Below are 15680 nucleotides of genomic sequence, written 5' to 3'. Positions count from 1 at the left end.
CTTGTCACTTCCGAGTGCAGAGTGGCTTTTAGGTCTGGACACAGGCTCTGTTTTGTCTTGTTTTCTGACCTGCAGCCTTGTTTGATGGAACTTTGGAGGCTAAGAAGTTTCATAATATTTGTAATTTATTTGCTTTAATACCTTTCTGCCCACAACTGCCAGAGATACCTTGCTTTTGTTGCCCTGGGCGTGTCATTCTACTAGACTCGTTTCCACACATTCAGGGCCTCCGTGCAGAGGTGCTGGTGATAGGCGTGCCCCTCACATGCCCTCCCTGTGCCCAGTCCCCCCTGGACTCCGTGGGCCTCAGTGCTGTGTCACACGGGTCTTTGCTTTTTCTCTTAGAGCAGAAATCTATTCTCTTTTCGATATTTTGCCCAATACCTGAAACTCAAAAATGTGACGTTTCCTGAAGGAGTTGTTTCTCTACCCGATCTTCCTATTTAATATACAGAACCTGAGCCCTCGCTAGACCCCATCAGAACCCTTGGGAGGGCCCTGCTGTTTCAGTTCCACATTCCCCGGGTGGGCCGTGTGCACAACAGTCTGGAGGCACTGCCATCAGGGTGGACATGGGGCCTGGCACGTGGTCACACCTGGCGGTCCCCTCTCCTGCCACCTGCACCCGGCTCCAGAGCTCCCAGTGATGCCCAGCCCTGAAACGGGGCCTGGCTCTCCCATCTTCCCCCGCGGGGAGACAGCAGGCAGGTTTCCCATAGCCTGTCAGAACCTGGGACCCCTCACAGCACCAGAAGGCAGCCCTGAGAGTGAGACGCTGGCGGGCGGGGCTGCGCTGCGAGGAGCCTCAGGGAGCCTGCTCGGCCCACGCTCTTCTCTTCCGCCCGCATGGCAACGGCACGGCCCTCACAGCAGAGAAGGTGCGGCCTGAGGGCTTCCCCTGAGCTGACCAGCTGTCGTCGCGCGGCCCTCGTGGCTCAGCAGTCTGCCCGAGGTCACCCGACAGGCACCCACCCTGCCAGCTCCCGTGACTTGGTCTCACTGCTTGGGAGGGAGTGGCCAGCAGGGCTGGGGTGGGGGGCTGTGGAGGAGCTGAAGGGACAGTTAGGGGCATGGTTCCCGCCTCCTGCGACCCCGCTCTGAAAAAACAGACACGGGGAGGGGGAAGGGTAAGCTGTGACAAAGTGAGAGAGTGGCATGGACATATATACACTACCAAACGTAAAATAGATAGCTAGTGGGAAGCAGCCGCATAGCACAGGGAGATCAGCTCGGTGCTTTGTGTCCACCTAGAGGGGTGGGATAGGGAGGGTGGGAGGGAGACGCAAGAGGGAGGAGATATGGGGATATATGTATATGTATAGCTGATTCACTTTGTTATAGAGCAGAAACTAACACACCATTGTAAAGCAATTATACTCCAATAAAGATGTTAAAAAACAAACAAACGCAGATCAGAGTTCCCGTGGAGTGCAGGTGCTTCGGCAGGAGCTTGGCCCCGGGTCACGCGTGTGATGAGGCCGCGTCTTCCTCGGCCAGCAGCATTTCCACGGCACTACCTCTCTGTGAGGCAGCCCCGAGCACGTCGTTGTTAACAACTCTTAAAACCAACGTGCTTAGGACATGACGTGTGTAACATTCCATGAAAGAAGTTTAAGAAAGCGAGAATTCACCACCTTTTCATGTGGACTTGAGCTTTCGTAATCGTTCTGTTAAGTTTTCAGTCTTGGCTCAGGGGCTGCGTGTGCTTGTGGTCCTGGCAGGTCAGCGTTCTGGGTGAGAAATCCTACAGGCAGCTGCAGCTCTAGGTATTGAGTGTGCTTTTCTGACGTCTGAGTCTGAGACTCTTTCTCTTTGTGGCATCCCTGGCAGATGCTTGGTGGCTGTGCCTGGAGCCCATGAGCTCTCAGGGGAGGGGCTGGACCGGACGGTGTTCTCTGACTTAACAGAAAGTGTCCAAACGAATGTCTAGTGTCAGTTCAGGAACTGGTCGGCGGGCACAGGGCCTCAAGCTCAGGCAGGCTGCCACTTGCAGTGGCCGTTGGCCATGGGTGCCCGGCCTCAGGATCACGTTCTCAGGCGCACGGCTGCTCCGATTGGTCTGCTCCCACAGGCATCCCTCAGTCCCCAGGGGTGTGGCACCCTGCCCAGCAGCTGGCAGTGCGGTCTTGAGTCTCTTACTCAGTGTGACTTTGTAAGCTATATAAATCATGCTATAAGTGAGAGAGTCCTTATTTAAGAGGAGTAAGTACAGTATTTTTATTTTTGGCTGTGCTGCGCAGCTTGTGGGATCTTAGTTCCCCAACCAGGGATCGAACCCAGGATCCTGCAGTGAAAGCGCCAAGTCCTAACCACTGGACCTCCAGAGAAGTCCCACTACAGATTTTTTAATAACTTATTTTCATTGTAAAACTTGGAAAGTAAAAACAAAAGAAAACGAATACTAGCAGCCGAATGGTTACGTAAATCTATAATATCAATATTATAGAACTCTAAAATTGAATTAAGAAAAACTAGATGTCAGATCCCCAGGAATTCGGAGGTTCCCTCTTGCTCTCTGCTGCCCTAGGTGAATAGTGTCAACACTGCAGTGCCTTGGGGAAGACTTGGCGAGGAGGCTCCCAGCCCCTCATCCCTGCAAAGCACAGGGGTCGAGATGGGGACACAGGATGGGGCGCAGGAGCCCAGGGGTCTGAGGCTCTGCCAGGGCGGCTCCCATCTGTGCCCACAAGGGTGTGTGTTCCCCCTCCATCCATCCCTCTCTCCCTGTCTGTCCTCTTCAGTGCCATTTTCCATCCTGAGTGGCAGTGCCCACAGCTGACGGCATGCCCGAATGACATTTAAGTACTTTTGCGGTGGTGAGTTTTGTGGTGAACTCCCAGAGGTTTTTTGTGTTAAAGTGCAGGGTGGCTTAGTCGCCCGTTTTCTCAGTTATGACCAAACATACTCAGCATTCTGGTTTGGACAAGTCAATAAGACAAGAAAATAAATGTGACTAGTGTCTTTCAGAATTAAAGTGATCGAATATTTATGTTTATAGATGTGGTTATGGTAATTCTCAGAGAGTCAAAGGAAATTCTATTAGTTTAATGTCAGAATTTATTAAGACACCAATAGCAAGATAAGCGAAAACCAAGAGCTCTTCTGTACAAGGGCAACATTCCCTTTGAAAATATGGTGGAAAATACGGCAGTAAGATTGAGAAATAGGAAAACTCAACTGAAAAAAACCCAAAATTTTTATTGATAAGCATAAAAGAAAGTGGAACTAGTGCCAGGATTCCCGGTGGTCTCCGCGGCACTGGCATTGTGCCCCTCCTCACCGCACACCCGCCACACTCGGGTGGCGAACCCAGCCTCCATCCGTCTGCACCCTCTTGCCGCGCAGCCTGCCCAGGGCCCAGCCGCGCTTGCTCGGACTCAGCAGGGACAGGAGGGGCTCTGGGGGCCGCTCTGGGTCGGGCGGCCCTGACAGCACCTCACCTGCCCGGCCTCATCCTGGGCTCGGGGCTCCTGGCCTTTGCTTGCTTGTGATTTGTCTCCCCAAGCGTGAGGTTTCCGCAGTGCTGCCAGTGCCGAGAGGTAACGTATGGCCTTGTCCCCACAGGAGGAAGAAGGTGAGGATGGTGATGTGTCCTCTGGCCCCCCAGGGGCCAGTCATAAGCTGCCTTCGGCCCCGGCCTGGCACCACTTCCCACCGCGCTACGCGGACATGAGCTGTGTGGGGCTGCGGGACGCACACGAGGAGAACCCCGAGAGCATCCTGGATGAGCACGTGCAGCGAGTCATGAGGACACCGGGCTGCCAGTCGCCAGGGCCCGGCCACCGCTCCCCGGACAGTGCGCACATGCCCAAGATGGGGGTGCTAGGGGGCACAGTGCCTGGGCATGGAAAGCACGTGCCCAAGTCGGGGGCGAAGCTGGACACAGCTGGCCTGCACCTCCACAGACACGGCCACCACCACGGCCACCATGGCTCAGCTAGGCCCAAGGAGCCAGCTGAGGCCGAGGCCTCCCGCCGGGTCCAGAGCAGCTTCTCGTGGGGCCCAGAGCTGCACGGCCACACGGCCAAGCCCCGAAGCCACGTGGAGAGCATGGGCGCCGCCCCCACCACCAGTGACAGCCTAGCCTACAGGTGAGTGTCTGTGGCGGTTCCCTCTTTCTGCATCTGTGTCAGTGAGGCTTGTGTGTGTCTCCAGGAGAAACGGGTCAAGGCGAGAGGCCGTATCTCCTGTGGCCTCTGTTCAGCCTTCAAGCCAGGATTCCCCTTTAAAAGTCATTAAATCAGGGTCAGCCACAGAGACAGCAGGAACCTGGGTGCACTGGCCGCTGGAGCTCCGGCCTTGAAGCATGGTCGGGTCAGATGCTCCCCTTTCGGAGGGCAGTGTCTGGGTGAGGAAGGGTGGCCAGGCCCTGGATGCCGCCACCTTGGCTCCAACCCTCCCGGCCCATGCTGCCCGGACGCCTTCCTTCCTTTCCTTCCCACCATAGAGTCCACCGAAACAACCCCACTCATGCCCACAGAGCCAGGGCAGAGGCCCCACGTTCAGGGAGGGGCCCTTCCAGGCCACCCTCCCATAGCCATGCGGGTCTGGGCCAGCTGTCCAGCATCGGGCCAGCTGAAGTAGCAGGTGACCCGGGTCTTGCTCTTGCAGCGGGAAGGCAAGCATGACCTCCAAAAGAAACTCCAAGAAGGCCGAGTCGGGGAAGAGCACCAGCGTGGAGGCGCCAGGCCCCTCTGAGGACGCAGAGAAGAACCAGAAAATCATGCAGTGGATCATTGAGGGCGAGAAGGAGATCAGCAGGCACCGGAAGGCTGGCCACGGGTGAGAAGCCGTGTGCGGGCGTGGGCCGTGTGTGGGCGTGGGCCCTGTGCAGGTGTGGACACAGGCGTCCAGAGCCACCCTGCCAGCCTCTAGCGCCCCTCTGCCAGCATCCCGAGCAGCTGGTCTTAGTGCAAGCCACATGCCACAGAAGCAGGAATTCCTTGGAATTAGGTCCAGTCCATGGCAGCATGAGGTCAACGCCTGCCTGTGTGGACCCTGTGATGGGGTGGGGGTCGTCAATGAGCTTCAGTGTCCTGGGCAGGAGTGCCCACTGGTGGGGTCAGTCTGAAGTCGCTGCAGCGCCCCCGCCCCCCGCCCCACCTGGGTGGGGGGGCCTGCTGCCACGTGGCTGCTCTCCTGTGAGAAGGAGCTAAGACAGGGCCTGCACAAGGAACCTTATGGGCCTGACCTGCTTGTCCTCCAGCTGCCGGGGGCAGTTCTCATCTGGTCTGCGTCCCTCTGAGCTCTGTGTCGGTCTCAGTGTCACCCCTATCCCCTTCGTGGTGGGGACAGGGCTGGGCGGGGGGCCTGGGGCTGGTGGGGTTGACCCATGGGCGGACTTCCCTAGCCCTCGCCGTTCCTGGGCGTTCCTGGGAAGGGCCGAGTGGTGTGTGTGAGGCAGGTGAGGCAGGTCATTGGCGACACGGGGTCCCTGTGTCTTGTGTCCACGTAACCTTGGAACAAGCCCCCTGTCAGCGTGCAGACCCTTTGCAGTCACAGAGCCTGACCTGGTGGGGGGGGCCTCTCTGGGAGCCCCTCTCTTGTTCTGGTGGGGGTGGATTTTTGGCTTCTCTGGATTTCTCTCTTTTGCGATTTTCACAGGGACTGGCTCTGTCCTTGGCCGCTCCCCCAACCCCAAATGGAGGGTTGGAGAGTTTCTGTGGGTAAAGAGTAAGAGTCTAGAAACAGCCTGCTGGGTTTGGAAGGCTCCTGCCCTCTGGCTGGGCTGCGGGTTCTATCAAATGCTGATGCTGCAGCGTCTCCACCAGGCGCTTCTTGGGATCTGTGGGCCCAGGGGAGGTGAGGCCTGTAGAGGGGAGGATGGGGGGGGGGTGGGGGCAGGGAGTGAGGAGTAGGGGGACGGGGTGAGGTCTCCCTGTGGCCGGCCTTGTGGGACTTTTTAGGAGGAGTCCACCTCCCTCTGGGGTACATTCCCTGGGCAGTTCTGGCATCACAAGGGCACTGGGTCAACCCACTCCCCGCAGGGCCCCCTTCTTGGGATTCCCTCCTTTTTGCTCCTGGGGCTAAGCCCCGCTTTCTGAGACCTCCAGCCTAGCTGAGAGAGGCAGATGTTTTCACTCAGATTCCATTCAGTGGTTGAGTGACAGCAGGTCACACAGATGTAAAGCACGTTCTCAGTGTTTGATGACGGGGAGCATGATGTCACGTGGAGGGGGAAATCAGGAAAGATCACATGTTCAGAATTATGCTAATTACGTCAAGTATTTTTGTTTTTCTTTTTAACTTATTTATATTGGGCTGCATTGGTGCTTCGTTGCTGCGCAGAGGCTTTCTCTAGTTGCGGCGAGCGGGGGCTACTCTTTGTTACGGTGCGCGGGCTTCTTGTTGCCATAGGCTTCTCTTGTGGAGCACGGGCTCTAGGACACGCGGGCTTCAGTAGTTGTGGCGCGTGGGCTTAGTTGCTCCACGGCATGTGGGATCTTCCTGGACCAGGGCTCGAACCCATGTACCCTGCATTGGCAGGTGGATTCCTAACCACTGCGCCACCAGGGAAGTCCCTGTGTCAAGTGTTTTTAATGGAGAAGGAAATACACTGACTATACCGAGAGTGGCTGTTGCTGAATTACATTTATTTTTTCTTTGAATTTCCTGACTGTTTCAGGTTTTTCACAAAGAGCACTTATTTTAATATCAAAATACTTTTCAATAACACTGAAAACTTTTCTTTAAAAGAAGTTTTCGTGGGGAAGCAGAAAAAAAAAGTATTCACATAGGACGTGATTTATATTTCAATACACAAGTTTCCAGGAAGGACTGTACGTTCGAGGTGCAGGGGTCCGTGGGGGGCGTGGGCGCTGCTCACCTTGTTCTCTGGCCCCACAGGTCGTCCGGGGCAAAAAAGCAGCAGGCCCACGAGAGCTCCCGGCCCTTGTCCATCGAGCGCCCCGGGGCCGTGCACCCCTGGGTCAGCGCCCAGCTCCGGACCTCCGTGCAGCCCTCGCATCTCTTCATCCAGGACCCCACGATGCCGCCCAACCCGGCCCCCAACCCTCTGACGCAGCTGGAGGAGGCCCGCCGGCGCCTGGAGGAGGAGGAGAAGAGGGCCAGCAAGGCGCCCTCGAGGCAGAGGTACGGGACCTCGGGAGAGCAGGGCCGCCTGCTGTGTGGCCAAGTGCTGGGAGGGCAGGTGGTCATCACACTGTCCCTTTGGGGAGGGAGGGGGAGCCCTTCCTGTGTCTCAACTGCCCTGCGCATGCGCTCACTCGCCCTCACCTTGGGACTGCTGGAGGTCACAGTCAGATGACCATTGGCTGCTGTGCTGGCTGAGCCAGGAGGAGGCGGTCCTGTGGGCTCCCAGCTGCCTCCACGAAGGGGGCCCAAAACATGTGGTTCACAGCTACACGGAGGGGAGCCCTGATGTCACGTGCAGGCAGGATGTCGGTGCTGAGATGTGCGCGGGTGTAAACTCTTCTGGAAAGACCCCAGCTCCACAGCCCTCCTCACTGTGCCCTCCTTGGCCTTCAGGGCCAGGGTGGCCCCAGGGGGGCAGGAAGGCCTCCCTTTTGTGGGGGACAGGTTGTCCCTCCAGGCTGGACCCTTGCAGCTGGGCCTTTGAGGTCACTTTCCCGGGCCTGCTGACCCATCAGGATTCCCAGGTGGATCAGGGTCTCTGAGGGGCCTGGAAAGCTGGGGAGTGTGGTCATCAAACTGCAGCCACTGTTTTCCTTGGATGTTACTGGCTCCCATTGCCCTCGGTCAGCTGGGCATCTGGGGTCTGGCCTCACCGTGTTTGGGTCCGTGCTGCTCTGGGGAAGCTGGCGTCAGGGTGCAGACCCTGCCCAGCGTCCGTCTCGGGCATAGCTGGAAGCCCGCATGTGTCCCCCGGGTCACTGAAGGTGACCATGTTTACGCCTAGCTGTCTCACACCCTGTGATCTCATTCTTCAGCGTAGAGCCAGGGAGCAGGCTGTGCAGGCGGCCTCCCTGGTGCTAGCCTGTGAGCTGGAGGCCAGTGGGGCAGCAGCGGGGCCACCGTGGGGGCCGGGGCGTGTGGACACCCTCCCTGCCCTGAGGACCCCCTGCAGGGGCTTCCTGGCCCATCGTCCTTGCTGCCCACTGTCTGTTCTTCCCGTGAGTACTCACAGGCCCTGCCCAGCGGCACGTCCTGTCTGGCTGGTGATGCTGAGCTGAGCCACATGGGCAGCTCTGGCACCTCCACGGTGGTCAGTCTAGGGCACGTGGGCCTTTTGTAAACGGCTACAGACCAGAGAGCTGGGCCCTCCTTGTGGGGTGACCTCCACCCAGGCCGATGAAAGTAGAAGTCGTGTCGGGGCCACAGAGCATCGCCCCCGGGGTGGAAGGCCACTGGGAGAGGAGCTGCCGGGCAGCGAGTCCCCTTCAGACAGAGCAGTGGCCGCGCTCCAGAGCCCGGGTCTGTGTCGAGTGCTGAGTAGGAAGAGCTGCACCCCAGGGAGGAGGCCAGGGCAGCTCCTCTCGGAAGGCGAAGGCTCCTCTGAGTGTGCACGAAGTGACAGGACCCCAGCATGTTCCCGGTGCCCGAGGCTCTGCCCAGATGAGGGTCTGGGAAACCTGGATGGATGGAAGCAGCGTTGGCCTCTCAACTCATCCTGATGGAGCCCTGATCCTCCTGCTCTGCTCCACAACCCAAGGAGGGCTTTGGTGTCCTGTCGGCTGCACACAGTGGGAGCCTTGTCTGTGGTGACAGAGCGTCTTGGGAGCCCCTGCTCCGTCTGCCCGCTGGTCTCCTGTGGTCACCGCCAACCGCTGCTGGAGGCCCTGCCCAGGCCCACGCGGCTCACTGACGCCGTTGTTCCCTAGGTATGTGCAGGAGGTCATCCAGCGGGGGCGCTCCTGTGTCAGGCCAGCGTGCACGCCCGTGCTGAGCGTGGTGCCAGCGGTGTCCGACCTGGAGCTCTCCGAGACAGAGTACGTGCGCTCCCCCCGGGCCTTCCCGGTACCGCCCAGCCGTACCGTGCCTCCGGCCAGGTGCTACAGTGGCGCAGCTGTGCCCGCGATGGGAGCTCAGGCACTGCACCTGAAGAGTTGGGTCTGCAAGTGTATCTCTGTCAAAGGAACCGCTGACCGTCCACGTGGTGACAAGTGACCAACAGGCCAGAGAGGAGGTCCACTCGCCTCCCACACTCTGGCCTCATGTCCCCACCAGGCCTTGGGACTAGCTGGTCAGCGACCTGCCTGGCTTGATGCGGTCGGTGCAGCCCTGACTCCCCTGGCGCTGCTGACCGGAAGCGTCAGCCCCGGGCGCTTGTGCACAGCAAGCGGGCTCTGTTCTCACGTGGACCACAGGCACCTGCGGGTCGGCTCCCTGGGCATACGCGGGCCAGGCTGGGCGCTGGGGAGCCAAGAGCCGTATGTAGACAGTGCTGGCCACCCTGTTCCTGCACTTCTGCTCAAGACAGAGAAGAAGGAAGGGACCCCCACCTCAGCCTTGCCGGGCTGACCCCAGACAGTACATCATCACACCCGGCTGAGTGTCCTGAGGGGCTCACGACCTCCCCATAGGTCACTCCTCCAGTGGCCCCTGGAGAAGCAGGGACTCGGCGTCCCTTCTGTAGAGAATGGACCCCACAGGAACCCCAGCTGGGCTCCCAGGACAGCCTGGGCTTGAGGTCGCAGGACTGAGGGAAGGGAAGTGGGCGCTGGGAGCCTGGCTCAGGCAGTGGATGGCCACACAGCTGAGGTGACCACCTGCTCTGTGCCCTGGAGCACCGGGGCAGGGGGGTCCCCGGGGAGAGTAGAGCCTGCTGTGAGCTCAGGTGGTCTTCCTGACGTGACACTGACGTGCCCAGCTGGCCAGGGCAAGGGCTGTGCCAGGCTCCACCTGCGCAGCTCTGGAGCGGTCACAGGACCGGACGCTAGAGGAGACGGGTGCTGCCTGAGCCTGGGCAGGAGGCGCTGCTGGCCTCAGCCCTCTCTGGAAGTGTGGCTGGCTGCTGCCTATGGTCTTGTGACAAGCTCTCTGCCATGAGGCAGATCCATGTCAGGATCCGTCACAGTTCTGTTCGTCCAGTCCCTGGCCTTAGGTGTTTCTGAAGTTTGGGGCTGTAGGCCTTACTAGGACACGAACAGTTTAGCCCAGCCTCAAGGCGGGGGCTGTGGCGGGTCCCGTGGCCTGGCTGTCTCATGCAGCCCAGCAGAGGCATCCGCTGTGGGTTCCGGCTCTGAGAAGCCTGCTCGCCCAACTTCACGTGGTCTGGGTAGTGGGTGCTGCCCGCCAGGCAGCTCAAGCCACAGTGAGACCAGGGCCTCGCAGTGGGTGGTGGGCAGGCCAAGGCGCTGGTCGGACAATTGGTGGGCAGGCAACGAGCTGCTGTCCGCGTGGGTCAGGGCACGTGGCTGGCGCAGGACTGGAAACCTGGGCTGAGGCGCCACGCGGGATGAGCCCCCCCCCGGGGCTGGACGTGGCTATGTGGGTGGGGCGGGCATCAGGGCCTGTGGATGTGTGGCACTTCTGAGCGTGGCGCAGCCCACCCTGCAGGCCCTGCTCTGTCATTTACTGGGGGGCCTGGGGCCCAGCAGTCACCGCTGCTTCTCCGTTCCCCAGGACAAAATCGCAGAGGAAGGCAGGCGGTGGGAGTGCCCAGTCGTGCGACAGCATCGTCGTGGCCTACTATTTCTGTGGGGAGCCCATCCCCTACCGGACCCTGGTGAGGGGCCGTGCAGTCACCCTGGGCCAGTTCAAGGAGCTGCTGACCAAGAAAGGCAACTACAGGTGAGAGGCAGGGGTGGGGTCCGCTCAGGAGACAGTGCTGTGTGCTCGCGCCTTGCTGAGTCCTTGCCTCCACCTGTCTGGCCATGGGCTGTCAGCGTGAGCCCCGCGACGGATGGGGTATGGGTGGTCTCAGGTGGCTGAGGGCTCCAGGCCGAGCAAGGGGTCTGGAGGGTCTGTTGGTCCCCATGCTGGTGTGACCTGAGTCGGCCTCATCTCAGCCTCCTAACCATCCTCCGCAGGTCTGCCCTGGGCTGCCCTGCCGGCCTGAGACCAGCCCCTGCAGGCTCCTCATCGGGCTCTGTAGGTCGGGTGGGGCCCATGGGGTCTCGGCTGGGGTCAGCCCACGGTGGGCCTGCCTGGGTGGTTTGCTGTGGCCCCTGGAGGGGGCCTGGGCTGAGTGCAGGTGCTTTAGCCCAGTGGAGAGGACAGAAACCCCACGCCCACCCACTCCTCCCCCACAGCACCTAGAGGCCGGGGCAGGGACCCCGCATGTGGTCACCGCACGTGTCCAGCACCGGCACTCAGGCACCGGGCAGAACCGGCTCGCGTGCCCTGCAGGAGGTGTCGGGGGCGGCCGCCAAACTGCCGGACGCTGCCACCCTCACCGCCCCTCCCGCCCGCAGATACTACTTCAAGAAGGTGAGCGACGAGTTCGAATGCGGCGTGGTGTTCGAGGAGGTGCGCGAGGACGGGGCCGTGCTGCCCGTCTTCGAGGAGAAGGTCATCGGCAAGGTGGAGAAGGTGGACTGACCGGCGGGCCTGGCCTCCGCGCTGCGCACCACGAGGGCCTGTGCCGGGTTGCGAGAGTGTGGCAGACACGCGGCTGCTGGCGGAAGGCCGGATGCTGCCCGCCTCACAGTCGCCACCCCTTTGGTCCATCTCTGTCCAGGAGGGTGGGGGTCCCTCTGGGGTCCCACAGGCTTCCACCCACTCCTCTGCAGGACACTCAAGAGCCCACCCAGCAGGGAGCCCACCATGGGGCCACCTTGAGACCCTCCCCCACGGCCCCCTGCTGCTAACCGCGGACGCCCCTGGCGCTCACCCCACAGGCTCTGCTTCTCCTTCTGGGACTCGCCCGCCATGGCCTGCCGTGGTCAGGCCTGTCCCAGAGCCGGGGTGCAGGGGGCCCCATGGGGCCTCTGTCCATTGTACATGTCACCGAGTGCCTTCAACACAGCTTGTCTCTTGCCTCACTGTGTGGACCCGGCGACGGAGCACCGAGGCCCAAGCGTGGGCTCAGCGGGTCCCGGGCCCCTCCCTCCTAAGGGCCCATGTAAATATGTACATTTCTCAGGCCTGGGCCAGCGGGGAGGGGCTGCCCCAAGCCCGTTTTTCATGCGCTGACTTGTACAATTATCTTTTCAAAGGTACTTGGATAATAATGAAATAAAAACATTTTTGAATCTTCCCTGGCTGTGGACTGCACCTGTCCAACGTGGCTGGTGGGAATGCCCCTCGGCTGGCTCCTGGGATGTGTGCCCTGTCTCCCAGCCACCAAAGGAAGTCAGGCCAGCCTCCGTGGCGGGGAGGGGGGGCCATGGAGCAACGCTAGCAGAGCTTGGGAGAGAGAGTGGGCCGGAAGCCAGCAGCAATGCCATGCTCCCCCTTCCTGCCCCAGTGGAGCCTCAGACCCATCTTCCATCCAAGATATGAAGGACCCAGGAGGCTGAGATTGGGCCCAAACCAAGGGCCAGGGTGCCTGCCTTGCTTAGGAACCACACACACAGTCCAGGACCAGAGCTCTTTATTCACAGCCCACAGCTTCCATGGGCACCAAGGGACATGGCTCCCCGGGTGGGCGCTGACAGCGGTGCAACTACAGCTCGTCCTTGGGCTCCGTTGTGTTTTCTGGCATCTCCTGGAAAGGGTCACAGAGACTCAGCTGGAAGCTGCACCCTCAGCCCATCCCAGCCCATGTCACAGCCATGCATCCAGAGGACTCGTCCAGAGACCTGGAGCCTTGGGACAGAGACACCCACCGGGAAGGGGGCTCCGGGCACCTCCGTGGGCTCCTCTGCAGGCAGCTCACCCCCGCTGTCCAGAAACTTGGAGAAGGTCTCCAGGTCCCTGGTGCCTTTGTATTCAATCACCTGAGGAAGGACGGGCAGGTCTGGGGGACACACTGTCCGGGGTCTAAGGCCAGCCCTCCGAGGCCACGCCCCATCTCCAGCCGAGGTCTGAAGAGCCTAGACTGAGCCCAGACCAAGGATGGGTCCTGCCTCACCTTCCGACCGGGCCCCGCGGGGAAGTACTTGAGGGTGGGGAAGCCGTGCACAGGGAGGGCCTCCAGCTCGTTGGCCGTGGCATCCAGCTCGGCGATGACGATGTCCTCGTGGTCCCTGTACTTCTCAGCCAGTGCCTCCCAGGCTGGGGCCATCTCTTTGCAGTGGGTGCACCATGGGGCATCTAGGACAGGGGGGCATCAGTGCAGCCTGCAGGGTCCCTGCTGCCCACCAGCCCACTGCCCTCTTCACTCACAGAACTTGATAAACACGTTCTTGGTTTCATCAAAAGCCACCTGCTCGAAATTCTTGCCCACGAGGGTCTTGACTGGCCGCTGGTCCCAGTCGGGGGGGACCTCCTGGCTCAAGTGATAAGGCTGGGAGAACCGGCCAGGTGCTTTATTGAGGGTCTCTCCCAAGAGCCGCTGCTCGCACCCCCGCCCCCCAACTGGGCAGTCCAGCAGCGGACCTTGACCTCCCCACCCAGGACTGCGCGGCAGAAGGCTGCAACCGAGGTGGCGGTGACTGGCCCCCTGTCTGCAGGCATGTACTTCTTGGTGGTCTCAGTGTTGATGAAGCGTAGGGTGGGGGCCTCCTCGGCCTTGAGGCCGAAGTACTGGAGCACGTGGTCGTTGTTGGCACCCACGTCCACCACCACAAACAGCACCTGCCAGCAGGGAGTCCGCGTGGGCGCCCCGCCTCCCCACCACCACCCCACCCCCCACCCTGGGCCGAGCCAGTACCTGCCCCCGGAAGCTGGGAGCCGCCTCCCGGAAGCCCGCCAGCAGCTCCCGGTGGGGGGCCAGCGTCTGGTTGACGAACAGCAGCAAGTGGTTAAGGATCCTGGCTGCAAAGATCTTATGGGACGTCTGCGGGGGCAAGTGGTGCTCGTGGGCTACTCCTGCGCTTGCCTCCCATCCTCCGCTCCGACCCGCACCTGCCCTCTGGCCCCACTCACCTGGCTGTTGAACTCCGTGACCAGGTGCATGCTGTGCGTGAGGAGGAAGTGTGACAGATCCCCCTGGTCCAGGCCCAGCTCCTCATCCACTGGGAAGTCTGCCCGCCCCTCGTCATACTGGACAATGCCGGGTGGGTCAGCAGGAGCCATCGCCCTGACTCCGACCCCCACTTCCGCCCTGACTCTGGGCCTGACCCACCTTTTTGAAGAGGACCACGGTGTCCTTGGTGAGGCCGAACTTCTGAAAGAGCTGAGGCTGGTTGGTGAGGCCAAAGCTCACGTCCAGGGCATCCTGGGCCAGGGCCAGGAAGGTAGCCACATCCTTGTCCTGCAGGTCCTAAGGGGCCCGAGCCTATGAGGCCAACTGGCCTCACAGACCCTGCTCCCAGGCCCGGCCCCCGTGCCACCAGCTCACCTGGAAGAAGCCAATGACCACCACATCCCGGGCATCTATCAGCGCTCGGGCGCCCTCCTCATCCTCCAGCCGCGTGGCACTGGGCCCCACCCGCCGCCTCAGCCACTCAGCGATGCCCTCGGCCTCCCAGGGGCCTGCAGAGATTCCCCTCAGCCTGGGCCAGCCCTGCCACCCGCCCACCCGCCCATGCCCACTCCCCGCACCAGTGTACTCCTCTGGGTGCGTGTGGTTCCCGTCACGGAAGAACTTGAGCGTGGGGTACTCTGTCACCGCAAACTCCTCGGCCAACTCTGGCTCTGCGGGCCCGTCCACCTTGGCCAGCCTGACTTTGGCCGACTCTGCTGCCAGCAGGGCAGCCGCCTTGCTGTACTCAGGGGCCAGTGCCTTGCAGTGCCCACACCATGGGGCGTCTGGGGGACAGGGCCATGAGCGCCCCAGGCCTCCATGGCCCCAGTCGCAGCCCCTGCTCCCACCCGGCCAGAGCTCGCCAACCTTGGGGCCAGTCAGGTCCAGCAGGGAGCAAGCATGTCCTGTCCACACCTCCCTCATCAGGGGCCCGCCTGAGCCTTGGCCACATGGAGCCCAAGCACTGGAGACCAGCCTCCTCAAGGCCCCCAGCTTGGGGAGGCAGTGGCCAGTACTGTCCTGACAGTGAATTTAGGAGGAATTTTCCATTGCCGACCCCTGAGGCCGGCTCCCGGCCACCTGCCTGGTGAGGCCTGCCGGCTAAGAATGGCTGTCATGTGTGAAAAGCTTGTAAAAACCCAGAAGAATGTGCAAGCCTGAATGCTGGCTGGCCCTTTACGGAAGAGTTTGTAGAAGGACAATGACCGTGGGTCTCCCCTGCACCTGTGCCCTTCACCACTGTGAGGCTGGGCCCCCAGGCACAGCTCAGCCCCAGGGCTGTGCCTCGGGTGTCTTCTGACGGAGCTCCAGGAGCACGGTGGGGGCGAGTGGCCCTGGCATGGGGGGGTAGAACCCCCCAGGTGGCCCCTGCGGTCTCCCAGCCCCACCGGCCCCAAGCACTCACAGAACTCCACCAGCAGGGCAGGGTGCTCCCGCAAGGCCAGGCCAAGGGTCTGCCGGCTCAGCACCAAGATCCCATCCTCCTCCGGGGGCTCCTCCTCCGGGGGCTCCTCCTCAGGGGGCTCCTCCAAGGCACCCTCGGGCCCTGGCCCCCGTCCCCACAGGCCTGAGGCCCCGAGCAGCAGCAGCAACACCGGCAGGAGCTGGCCGTCCATGGCAGTGCCGGGGCCCACGGGGCGGGGGCAGATAAGGGGGTGGGGGGCCAAGCAGCTGCCGCCACGTGGCACACAGGCCTGGTTGCAGGGAAGATAAGGCTGGGAGGCCCCCCCACCCCGGGGGCGGGGAG

At 61.4% G+C, this 15680-nt stretch overlaps 2 protein-coding genes across 4 annotated transcripts in view; one reads left to right on the top strand and one right to left on the bottom strand.

The window, feature by feature from the left end:
- The window catches only part of AXIN1 (axin 1), a 58240-nt gene extending 46119 nt beyond the window's left edge, over positions 1–12121 (top strand). Inside the window, exons 6-11 of one of the 2 annotated variants that reach the window (XM_059896066.1) lie at positions 3565–4091; positions 4612–4782; positions 6847–7092; positions 8802–8909; positions 10546–10713; positions 11337–12121. In XM_059896066.1, coding sequence (XP_059752049.1) covers positions 3565–4091; positions 4612–4782; positions 6847–7092; positions 8802–8909; positions 10546–10713; positions 11337–11463 — 1347 coding nt within the window. In that variant the 3' untranslated portion in view covers positions 11464–12121. The remainder of the gene's footprint in view (positions 1–3564; positions 4092–4611; positions 4783–6846; positions 7093–8801; positions 8910–10545; positions 10714–11336) is intronic. The other variant, XM_059896067.1, reaches the window with a different exon arrangement.
- Positions 12122–12458: 337 nt separating this feature from the next.
- PDIA2 (protein disulfide isomerase family A member 2) lies at positions 12459–15671 on the bottom strand. Of its 2 annotated transcripts, XM_059895849.1 has the most exons (11): positions 15339–15624; positions 14512–14718; positions 14309–14442; positions 14093–14230; positions 13894–14010; positions 13679–13804; positions 13405–13602; positions 13192–13312; positions 12938–13119; positions 12693–12803; positions 12459–12571 (listed from the first exon to the last, which is right to left on the bottom strand). In XM_059895849.1, exons 1-11 carry the CDS (start codon positions 15547–15549, stop codon positions 12530–12532), a joined length of 1587 nt encoding a protein of 528 aa, XP_059751832.1. In that variant the 5' UTR covers positions 15550–15624; the 3' UTR covers positions 12459–12529. The 2 variants fall into 2 exon arrangements, with proteins under 2 accessions (XP_059751832.1, XP_059751831.1); XM_059895848.1 differs by lacking the exon at positions 12459–12571 and having other exon boundaries at positions 12582–12803; positions 15339–15671.
- Positions 15672–15680: the final 9 nt, after the last annotated feature.

The sequence above is a fragment of the Balaenoptera ricei genome, chromosome 15 (assembly GCF_028023285.1).
Source record: "Balaenoptera ricei isolate mBalRic1 chromosome 15, mBalRic1.hap2, whole genome shotgun sequence".
In the NCBI taxonomy this organism is placed as follows: domain Eukaryota; kingdom Metazoa; phylum Chordata; class Mammalia; order Artiodactyla; family Balaenopteridae; genus Balaenoptera; species Balaenoptera ricei.
The sequence above is the reverse complement of the archived record's forward strand: the minus strand, read 5'-3'. Positions and strand labels throughout refer to the sequence as shown.

Bases quoted from the DNA above. Each gene is read 5' to 3' on its own strand.
- PDIA2 (XM_059895848.1), bottom strand. From the start codon at position 15,549: ATGGACGGCCAGCTCCTGCCGGTGTTGCTGCTGCTGCTCGGGGCCTCA. The intron at 14,011-14,092 runs GTGGGTCAGGCC...GGCATTGTCCAG, and splicing joins CCGTGGTCCTCTTCAAAAAG to TATGACGAGGGGCGGGCAGA. The intron at 12,804-12,937 runs GTGAGGCAGGAC...GTCCTTCCTCAG, and splicing joins CCGCGGGGCCCGGTCGGAAG to GTGATTGAATACAAAGGCAC.